The sequence below is a fragment of the Amblyraja radiata genome, chromosome 2 (assembly GCF_010909765.2).
Source record: "Amblyraja radiata isolate CabotCenter1 chromosome 2, sAmbRad1.1.pri, whole genome shotgun sequence".
NCBI lineage: Eukaryota > Metazoa > Chordata > Chondrichthyes > Rajiformes > Rajidae > Amblyraja > Amblyraja radiata.
The window spans coordinates 31,914,844-31,927,072 of NC_045957.1; the positions used below are offsets into that span (position 1 = coordinate 31,914,844).

General features: G+C 38.1%; 1 protein-coding gene across 4 annotated transcripts in view; it reads left to right on the forward strand.

The window, feature by feature from the left end:
- ube3c (ubiquitin protein ligase E3C) overlaps nucleotides 1–12,229 on the forward strand; it is a 144,072-nt gene that overhangs the window by 104,028 nt on the left and 27,815 nt on the right. For all 4 annotated transcript variants that reach the window (XM_033044432.1, XM_033044458.1, XM_033044441.1 and 1 more), the window contains one exon: nucleotides 7,039–7,251. In XM_033044432.1, the coding sequence (XP_032900323.1) occupies nucleotides 7,039–7,251 (213 nt within the window). The remainder of the gene's footprint in view (nucleotides 1–7,038; nucleotides 7,252–12,229) is intronic.

A 12,229-nucleotide genomic window follows, 5' to 3' on the forward strand; every position in this document is an offset into this window, starting at 1 on the left:
CCTTTAGGACCGAGATGAGAAAAACATTTTTCACATAGTGAGTGGTGAATCTCTGGAACTCTCTGCAACAGAAGGTAGTTGTGGCCAGTTCATTGGCTATATTTAAGAGGGAGTTAGATGTGGCCCTTGTGGCTAAAGGGATCAGGGGGTATGGAGAGAAGGCAGGTACAGGATACTGAGTTGGATGATCAGCCATGATCATATTGAGTGGCGGTGCAGGCTCGAAGGGCCGAATGGCCTACTCCTGCACCTATTTTCTATGTTTCTAAGTAGGTAAATTGGCTTTGGTAAAACTAAATTGTCCCTAGTGTGTAGGATAGTGTTAATGTATGGGTGATCACTGGTCGGCATGGGGCGAAGGGCCTTTTTCCACGCTGTATCTCTAAAGTCTATAAAGCGATGAATGCAAAATTGAACAGATAAACTATTCTTTATTTGTACATGTCCTCTTGTGGAGTTCAACAACTGAAGAGTCATCAGTATTTAAAAAGCTACCTGACAAGGTATTAAGAAATGTTACTGGACGGCATCTAAAAATGCGAGTTTCAGGTTTTCTTTTTGAAACTATTTTCCAAGTTTCCAAGCAGCAGAGAAATACGGGAAAGGAAATTTAAGGTTGAGAGGCACTATGTGCACAATTGACGGGAATTATTAGACACAGTGTTCGTAGTAACTGACCAATCTGTATATTGGTCAGGTGGAAATTCATTCCTAGGTGTTCTAATTATGAATAACTGGCAACGTACAGGAAGCCAGCTCATAACATAAGGAGGAGGCCCTATCCTTGAGAAGGTAATAGCCTAATTTCCACAATTAAGCCAGTCTCTATCATGCCCAAAGTTATAATGACATACCAGGTGAAGCAGATTGTGGTCGATTCAGCAACTCCAACTGGTGTATCGATGAGGTGCAGTGGGCCATTGACAGAAGTGGAATGTGTAAAAGGAACTGCAGCTGCTGATTTGCACCGAAGATAGGCACAAAATGCTGGAGTAACTCAGAGTTCCTCCAGCATTTTGTTTCTACGGCAGCTGTGGAATTGTAATTTAGCTTGAAGATACAGTATGGAAACAGGCCCTTTGGCCCACTTAGACTAGCGACCCCTTACATTAACACTATCCTACACAGACTAGGGACCATTTACGATTATACCAAGCCAATTAAACTACAAACTTGTACGTCTTTGAAGTGTGGGATGAAACCGGAGGACCCGGATAAAACCCATGCGTGTCACGGGGAGAAGTTCAAACTCTGCACAGACAAGCACCAGAATTCAGGATCGAACCCGTGCTAATTTGTCACCAATAAGCTTGAAATCAGCCGCAGCTGATGGGTATGAACGGGATCAGCAATGCATCAGTATAGGACAGGGCACTAAAAGCATTGTAAACAGATCTGGATATTGATATAGTTAGAAGATTGACCCAAGCTCTGAAGACCTATATCTAAGTTCTGCTTTCATGGGATTTTCATGCTAAGCAGACTGCTCGCATCTTGTAAATTTCTCATTTTGGTTTTAGTCTAATGGAATACATCAAAGGTATGATTTCAGGTGTGTTTCTTTCATTCTTTCTCCTGTCTATACAGGGAATAATCTGATCCAAGGATGCTGATTTTCTATATGTCCTTGTATTAGCATTTTTCCTTGATCTGTCTCTCTTTGTACAATTACTGCATTGTTTTAAATGCTGAATAGTATAAACAGATTGTTAACTTGGTATCATATTGTACTTTATTGTATCTGTGTATGGTATATCTGATCTGTTTGGATAGCATGCAAAACAAAGCTTTGCACTGTACCTCAACAAACGTAACAATCAACCTAAAACCAGTCTGCTGAAGATTCGTGACCGTGTTTTATACTGTAATACAGCATTCAGATCAACAGGGATTTCTTATTTACTTTGAAATCCATCCTAAAAATCTAAAATATGCTCTTGCAAGCAATTCCAATTGTCAGCAAAATTAATCTCGAAAGGCTAGTTGCTTCAGGGAAACCTTGAAGGAAACTTGGGTTGAATTTTACATATTGCCAAAAGATAAACATCTCTTGCTGGGCGGCACTCCACACTGCAATGAAATTTCACCTTTGATTATGCACTTAATCCAACAAGCATCCTAAATCATGACAAGGATTACAAAACTCAGCAGAGAAGCTGAAACATGGGCCGCCCTGGTGTGAAACTTCAATAGGTGATGCTTAACTTGCTATACTATTAAGAGAGCTTCATTAACATAACTTTGAAAAAGATCTGTCATAAAGTGAGTATAAACACAATCTACAAATAACCGGTGTAGGGATTATTCAATGATGTGACATGTTTCTCAAAATGGATAGGCACTCAATTGCAGTTTGTATTATTGATTTGTTTCCTAAAAAATATTAAATTTTGCAGCTATCAAGGTTAAAAGCATTTACATGTATTGATGTAAGAACTCATAATGAAAATCAAATGTCCAAACTATGATAGGTTGAATATGGAAACAAATGGGTGCAAGTAATATATCAAGGAAGACCTTTTATTCAAGACGTGTGGTTTATAAATATCATATAATTTTGGAATTCATTTTATCATCTCGCGGAATAGTAATTTATCTTATTTATTATTGAATACTAATCCCATTTCTTAAATGTGGTGCTTTTATGCTTTTTGGATGATGCTTGAATGTTGATCATGAAAATTACTTTTCCTTTTTTTTTACTGCAATGCAGTATGTAAATAGTAATTCCTGTAGGAAGGAATTGCAGTTGCTGGTTTACACTAAAGATAGACACAATATGCTTGAGTAAATCAGTGGGTTAGGCAGCATCTCTAGAGAAAAGGAGTAGATGATGTTTGGAACTGCTTCAGACTTCTGAATTCTTGTATCTCTCTGCATCGAGACCCAACAAAGAGTTCTCAACAGCTATCATTGTTATCAAATATCATCTTTCCTCAGTGAAGTTACTGATGCATTTGCTGTGTGATGCATTGGCAACGCGGCTCTAACCACCCATTCCAACCTCAGTGAACCCCTAACTTGCTGCACAGTTTCAAGGAATCCTCTCCACTTTCCTCAGTTTCAGCAATGATGATCAATGGAAGAAAGTCTGGACAGAGAACGCTAAACGCAAGAAATGCATTCAAGATGCAATGACAAGGTTCCTAGTGTTTCACTTACCTTAAAGACCTGCTTGCTTCCTAACAGGATGTTGGGCCACCCAAAAGCATGAATGATGTATTCACAGAGGGGGGGAGGGGGGGAGGCAATAAGCAGAAACAAACAATGGACATTACCTCTTGCTCACATACATATGTGATGGAGATTCTTTGAAAGAAATTCCTTTTTTTTTTAAAGGTGTTTATGAATTTCAAGTTACAAAAGAGACATATCAGTCATAACCATCTCAAGGCATTTTGTTTATGGAATAAATTATGAATGAAAATATCAACAATTCGACAATGATTTGGAACTTTCTTACAGAATAGGCCACAATTCTGCAAGAAAGAAATCTGGACAGGTATTTGGCATTGTATGGTAATTAAAAACCTGCGTCTTGGGTGATGGTTCATTTGGTTGACAACTAATTCCTGCAGAGCCACCTGGCAAGATACTGGAATACACAAACAGGGGAAAGTAGATAAATTAATACAGTCTTGCTGGTTTTGTTCAAGCTGCAAGAGTTCAAAAATAATTTAATTTGTTTTTATATACTTTCCAACCAAAATTCCTGCAATTAAAAAAAAATAAAAAAATACCTGGCTTGTATCCAGGAAGCACCTTTTTCTTACCAGGTCATCTTGAAACACTGCTGCTGCTTCTGGGTCCTATGGTGACAGCAGTTTGTACAGATCTCATTATTCTCTACAGTGATGTTGTGGTTCCATGGCATCATTGATTTATACGGAAGAGAAAAAGTGGATTTGAGCAATCCATTCAATAAGATTAACCTTGAGATTACAGCATGTACTCCAGATGGATTTGGAGCTCGCAGTTTCCATTGATAACTGAATAGCTGATAGCTGAAACTAAGCTGAAGTACTTGAGAAAATTCACATTGGATGCAAGTGTGTACTGCTGTGTTTCGTAAATGTTGGCTAAAGCCACAGCAGTCATAAGGAAGGACACAATAGATAACTTTTCCTATTTGTGATACACATTGAAGCTCAAGATCTATGGAGATGTATAAAATCATGAGAGAAATAGATTGGGTAGATGCACGGAGTCTCTTGCCCAATATAGGGGAATCAAGAACCAGAGGACATAGGTTTAAGGTGAAGGGGAGAAGATTTAATAGGAATCCGAGGGATAGCTTTTTCACACAAAGCGTGGTGGGGTGTATGGAACGAGCTGCCAGAGGGGGTAGTTGAGGCTGCGACTATCGCAACGCTTACGAAACAGACAGTTACGTGGATAGGACTGGTATGAAGGAATATGGGCCAAATGCAGCCAGTTGGGACGCGTAGCTGGGACATGTTGGACAGTGTGGGCAAGTTAGGCCGAAGGACCTGTCTCCACGCTGTATAATTATGACTCTATGACTGGTATTAAATTAATTTTAACAATATTAAATTATATTAGCAAATCCATGAATATGATCATGGTAAATTAGAGGGTACATTATTCATAAAAAGAAAATTATGCTAAGTGACATCTAATTCTATTTTCACATCCAGCCAGAAAGTTTAGACTTGAAATTATGTATGATGTTTTTAATAGTAGACTGATCATGTGGTTAAACTATGAAGGTCAACCAATTGGAGAAAAACCATTTTAATTTACTCGTAATTCATGGTGTTTTGAGAATTATTGACATTTTTTATAACGCTTTTCTACTCAAGCATATGGTGATGGTCAGTGGTTATTTCACCAGACCAATAATCCAGACCTTTGAAGTAATATTCCAGAGATTAGAGATGAAAATCCCACGATGACAGCTGTGGAATTTAAAGAAAAAGTAAGGCATTTAATAATGGCAATCAGCTAGATTGACATCTTTTTTGCGAGTGTCTTTTAGTATTGCAAATCCCCCTATCCTTCACAATCTGGCCAATATGTGACCCCAGACCAGTGTGGTTGATTCTTAAATGCCCTCTGAAGCGGCTTATAAATACACATAATGGTGGATAATAAATGCTTGCATTGCCAGTGAACTTGGAAAAGTGGTGGTTGTGAGACAAAGCCTGGCAAGTGATTGGTTGATACAGTTGAGTGGGGTTTGATTGGCAGAATGGTGGAACAAGGCTCTTTTCTCCTCGAAGAGCAAACATATTCATTGAACAAATGTATAAGAATTTTAAATGAAGGTCAGTGTTTATGCACAAATCCATATATAGTTCCAATTGATAATCAAGGAAAAACGGGCATTTAGTTTAATTATTGATTCTTAATGCCTTAAGTTCTCATTCTGTCTGGCTGCTTTTGATGCTTTTGATATTGTTCACATTTCTTTTCCAGATGGTGCCACCATTTACATTAATTGCACAGCACTTACTTATATTAAAATGGTTTCCTGCATAATTACTTATTTTAATTATTTTGGCACAGATTTGGGCAATAAATATCCTTCTAAAGTGTTCACCATGGAAATATATTTCATTTTATTTATCCTAATATTATTATTGTGGATTTAAGTAGATTATTATGTAGTTGGTTAAAGTTTGCATATTCAAATAAGCTTGTTTGCATTTACAATTCACATTAGAAATTGCAATAATGTAACTTGTACACTTGAATTTTTATGTGGATACAATCTAAAATAATTTAAAGTTGTATTTTAATCCATATCCAAAAGAGTGCTACACCTAAGATATATGCAAAATGCTGGATTAACTCAGCAGGACAGGCAGCATCTCTGGAGAGATGGAATGGGTGCCATTTCGAGTCGAGACCCTTCTTCAGTTTTGACCCAAAAGTCATCCATTCCTTCTCTCCAGAGATGCTGCCTGTCCCACCACGTTACTCCACCATTTTGTGTCTATCTTCGGTTTAAACCAACACCTGCAGTTCCTTCCTACACATTTCGAGTATACCTAAATTGGTTTGTATTTCTCCAAAGACTAAAATTGTAGATTAGGCTGCTCTTGGTGTCTGCCATTCATGTCTGTGCATGGTGCCTGCTCCTATCCATGATATGCACTTGGCTTTGTTACTCCTTCCAACATAGCTGGTCATGACACGATACAGGAGCACAACATAGTGATACCTGGCTTCTTCCAACCATGGTACTTGCAGTGGGGAAACCATTTCATCACCATCTATTTGAACAGAACGTGCCATTGCCAAGACATCTTTTTCAAAGAGATATCTTCTCGAGCTCCCGTTTTTTTTGGAATTTCCTCTTTAGATCACACTCACATGCTTGGTCTGTAATTCCAATAAAAGTTATTTTTTCTTTGAACTTCCAAGATTGCTTATGAATCTTGCGTTTTCCTCCATTCTTATTAATGTATGTGAACACTATAAAATATAATCTCCACCTTGCTGCAGGTTATGAGAATGAGGCTTAAAACTGTGTAAATAATGCAGATTAACAGCTCATGGGAAGCTAACAGTGGATTGCGGGCAGTGTGGCAGCTCTCTCTTGAAGGATTTGTCTTGAAGATCCCTCCCATTTTTTTCTGGATTTTGCTCTGTACGCTCTGCTTCAAAGTTAATTTTAGGGACGGGAAAGATTCCCAAATTAATTACTGATTTAAATAAAATCCTCCACTCGGCCATCCAATTTTACGATGGCTGGTAGCAAGGTGGATTTCTTAACGTGAGCCCTGTCATGGAACACTGATATTCCTGTTTAAGTGTTTATCTAATGTCTGCAATGAAACTAGTTCAGCAAAAGGGTCAAAGTAGCACTGCTGCCAACCCCTGAAGGTGAGTGCCCTGCACCAAATAGAGAAAAGGCCCAGCAGGTCAAACAGCATGTGCAGATATAGAAATAATTAACTATTTAAGTCGTGAACTCTTAACATGTCCGAATGTCTAAGATTGTAAACTTTTTCCTGTTTATTTGCTGTAATACTATTTATTACAAAAAGGATGTTTCTTTATTTATTGCAGGCCCTATACGAAAACATGTTGGTAGAGCTTCCCTTTGCCAGTTTCTTTCTGTCAAAACTCTTGGGCACCAGTGCAGATGTTGACATCCATCATCTTGCCTCACTGGATCCTGAAATGTACAAAAACCTGCTCTTTCTGAAGAGCTATGAAGGTGACGTTGAAGAACTTGGTCTCAATTTTACTGTGGTAAACAATGAACTTGGGGAGGCACAGGTAGGTTCGAGAAATGTCTCATGGCGCTGAGCTTTGTCCACCGCTTTGGCAGAGGTTTTATGAACGTTAATAAATGTGAAATATATATGTGTGTAATATATTGCACACACACACACGCACATGCACACGCATATATATATCTATATATCAACAATGGGCTGCATCTATGATCAACTGTAACGGCACACAATTAACTGCTATCAACTGTATTTGTGTTTTCTCATTTACTGTCCCTTTCCGCTATCAGGTAATTTGAGCCCCAACCATATTATTGGGGCGCAGACTGTTTTTGCTGTTCCCATACTTATTTATTTTTATTTTTATCTGTTCATATGTGGGCAGCATAATGGTGCAGCTAATAGAGCTGCTTTCTCACAAGGATCTGGTTGCAACCCTGATCTTCATTGCTGTCTGTGTGGAGATTGCCCATTCTTCCTGTGACTGCAGGAGTTTCCTTCAGATCCTGTGGTGTTCAGTTTAGTTTAGAGATACAGTGCGGAAACAGACCCTTCGGCCCACCGGGTCCGCGCCGACCAACGATCCCCGCTTATTAACTCTAGGGATAATTTTTACATTTACCAAACCAATTAACCTGCATATCTGTATGTCTTTGGAGTGTGGGAGGAAACCAAAAATCTCGGAGAAAACCCAAGCAGATCACGGGGAGAACGTAGAAACTTCGTACAGACAGCACCCGTAGTCAGGATCGAACCCGGGTCTCCTGCGCTACATTTGCTGTAAGGCAGCAACTCTACCATTGCGTCACCACAAATGCAAAAAAAACTATGGTGGGTGAATTAGCCACTGCAAATTTCCCTTAGTAGGTAGGTGAGTATTAGAATCTGGTGGGCGGGAAAATGTATGTCAATGATGGAGAATATTAAATGGAATTAATGTTGAATGACATGTAAATGCATAGTTGGTTGTCTGTACAAAATCAAGACAAAGGCCTGTTTTCATGTTATCTCTCTTTATGACTTGACTTTTAAGTAATTTGAAATTGACCTTTCAGCTAATATCCACACGCAGTGTTTTAAAATAAGAAGGCAAGGCTTTGGTGTTTGAGTAGACCTGTAATTATGATGGCCTTAACCGTTGATGTTTAATATTGGTAATTCAGAATGTTCAAGTGAAATTTATTGAGTAAAATATTAGTTCAAGCTAAATTTTCATTAACATTTTTTAAATCATTGGAAAGAAAGCATAATTCCTAAAACAAACTTTACCTGTTGCGCTAAAAATTGAAATAAAAAGATTGCTATTCAGTATTTTCTTTAACCTGTGTAAATCATGCCACTACTATACTCTAGAATTACAGGAATTTTAAACCTGTATGTTAAACCTTTTTTTTCCCCCTCTATATGTTGCAATTGTATCTGCCTCTACCACCACATCTGGCCGCTCATTACATATATTCATGAATTTTGAGCTGCCAGACTTGCCTTTGTCTCAACCATGTTTCCATCATTGCAACAATATCAAAGTCCCATGTGCTGATCCACACTTCTCTAGTTTAACTACTGCTCATCCAACTGACCCTTTCATGCTCCATTTCCAATATCTGCCTACTACTTCTACTGGACTAGCCTGTTTTATTTTCTACTTGCTGCATTATCATTCTAGCTGCCACCCTCTCCCTGAAAGGATGTTGCTGGCCCTCCAGTCCATGTGGAACTCGTCCTTGTGCAGGTCTCCCCTGCTCCAAATCCCAATGATCGAAAATCTGTAGTCTTCCCTCCTTGCTCTTTCGTCAAACATTCTTCTGTTATTTTCCATACAACCTCACAGATCCTGCATATCAACTTCAACCCAATTCCCTGAATTCCTTTTGCAGAGCCCTTTCACTTCTCACTGATTTTATTAGTAGCAAAAAGGATTCCGACCTCTGGTTGCTTAATCTCCCTTTTCATAATGTTCTGTATACACCCTTTGATCCTGGTACATGGGAGGCAGTACACCTAGTGCATTCCAATTATAAAAGGACACAAAGTGCCGGAGTAACTCAGCAGAAGAAAGACAAAAAAGCTGGAGTTACCCAGCGGGTCAGACGGCATCTCTTCAGACTGAAGAAGGGTCTCAACCCGGAACATCACCTATTCCAGTTCCCCAGAGATACTGCCTAACCCACTGAGTTACTCCAGCACTATGTGTTATTATGTGTATTAACCAGCATCTGCAATTGTTTGTTTCTACATTCTAATTATAAACGCGTAATGGCATTAAAAATATTTTTTCTTTGGTTAAATCTCTGGTTCAATTCTCTATCGCATTGTGGTGTGCCTTCTCAATAACAGTCCTTCAGTTGCCTTGCAAATTATTTTCTCTTCTGTTTAAACACCATACCAGAGCCATTTCTCTTCTAGGAATAGCAGCCTCACATGAACTATTCCAGTAAATCACATTCATTCTTGAAAATGTATACTTGTGTAACAAGATTGGACTTTTGTACCCTGGCTGGGGATGAGCTAACTGATCTATGTATGAACAAATCGAGAAAACCCGTCAACTCTAAAAATATCTGCATTCAATTTTTAATTATACTGCTCCATTGAGCCAAGGGTTAATTTCTATCAAGAATGATGGTCCAGTTGTCCACCCGATGTATTGTTTAAATAATTGATTGTTATTATTCTGTAAAATATATGGAGAGAGCAGGCTTTGAGATGGAAATTAACTATAAAAACATATTTGAAGGCTGAATGGCCTGCTGATTTTTATCTTTATGGCACTGAAAATAATTCTGATTAATGTAATTCAAAGTTAATTTGGCTTGTGGTGAGGTTCCTTTTTTCCACATATGTTTGCAACCTCAAATGGATAAACATCTCTTCATGCATAAATATTGAAATTTGTGGTCAACATGGTAAATTGAGTACAGATTTCCATATTTGTATAATCCTATTCATATTGTCACTATCCAAGTTAAGATATGTCTTGCAGCAATGAGAGGTATTTGTATTCAAGGGGGAAATTGTGAGGTTGCTTTAATAAGGACCATAGATGGTAAGCTGCGGGGGGGTGAAAAGCATCTCTCAGACAGAACTTAATGTTGCAGAAAGTCTAGAAAAATATAGAAAATGTTGGAACAGAATGTGAAAAAGAAACTAGCACAGCAGAATGGGTATAAGGAAAAATTACAGGCAAGTTAAATCATAGAAGATCCAATTATGTTTTTAAAGTGAACAAGGGGATAACTCGGGAAAGAATAATGGTCTGAAAAGGTAATAAAAATGTGATGGCGAAGATAGGGATCAGTTATTGAAAAAATTGTAGTTTCTTCACAGAAGAGGGGATGATTCTGATTTTACACATAATCAATAAATGTGAATTACTGTATAAACAGAAAAGATTTAGCAGATCAGTGTATTTGTAACCAAATCCAAATGAAATGCTCAGTCAAATAAAAGAAGCAGGGTGGTATATTATGGAGGCATTGAGTACAATGTTTCTATTCTTCCTGGCTTTTAATGATGCCAAGGGAATTGGAGAGTTACCAGCATCGTGTCACTATTTTAAAGACGGGAAAGGAAATATTTACAGGAAAGTTGGTTCATCTTTGGCAAATAATTTGAATCAATTCTAGGGGGCCAAAGAGGCAAATCTATCAAGGACATTACAAATAGATTTGTTCAGGAAATGTGTCTGGCTAACATGATTTCATGAACAAATCTATTCAGAATGTCCATGGTTTTAATTTATTTTAAGCATAAAAAGGAATAAAGATGAGGACAGTGCCTTTGATATACCTGACATGGATTTTGATGAGGCTAAACTGGCTGGCTAGTCAAGAATGTGAATGGCCATGAAATCCAAGTGAGTGCCAAATTGCATCTGAAATTGGCTCAGTGGCAGGAAACGAAGGGTTTCTTCAGACCTTGCCATTGGTTGGTATGTGTTTTCTGTGACAGGAAGGCTGTCACCAGTGGGGTAAGATATCGTACTTGATCTCTTGCATTTTAAAAATATATTAGGCTTAAAGGTAGGGGACATAAAGAAAATGTTTTAACGTGGCAATAATCGGCCATGTGGATGTTCCGTAAGGAAGACCTTTGAGTGTAGGATGGAGGAGGTGGTCGGATTAGTTGGGCAGAGGTGGCACGTGAAATTTAATCCTGAGAAGTATGGAATAATCTATTCAGGAGTGAAACAAGATGAGAGAATATAGAAGTGGATGGCTGTTGTGTGTGTGGAACAAAGGCACTTTGAAGTGTATGTTTACGGATCTTGAACATAGCAGAGCATATGCTCAACGTGAAATATTTCTCAAACGTGATTTTTAAAAGGGGATGTTATCTTGCATATGATGACATGCAAAATATTACAGGGATCTTTTGCAAGAACAGTAGATGGCATCAGTTAGATCAAACACATTGTAAGTACTCCTTATTGGTCCACTCACTATTTCACAGGTACGATGTGATTAATTTCATTGCAGCGTGCAGGTTAAATATACAAGAATGTTGCCAGGAATAAAAGTTTATAGCCAAGAGGAAAGTTTGAAAAAAGCTGGGTTTATTTTGCTTGGAACTGGTGACAGAATGAAGGATTAGTTGAAGTGTGTAAAATTACATGATGGCACAGACAAAGTAAATAAGAAAATGTTTTCCATGCATAGAGGACAAATCCATATATGATGCATTTATAATAATTGATGATAGAAGGCTGAGGAGGAGATGACAAAATAAATCTTTGATGAGTGATAGCACTCCGGAATCACAGCTTGAAATGGTAGAGGCAGGAACTCTTATATTGGATGTTTACTTAAAGACCTGTAACAGGTCTGACAGGTTAAAACAGATGAAACCAATGTAGTGGGTGAATAGCACACATAATAAATTATCCTATTTCTTTATCCAACTAGAACTTCCATGCTATAAAAAAACAGTATTGTTACGCTGTACAACTTGTTCTTTGACACTAAATACATTTCTGCCACTTTTATGACGATAGATGTTTTTACAAGGCTTTGGTACAGAAA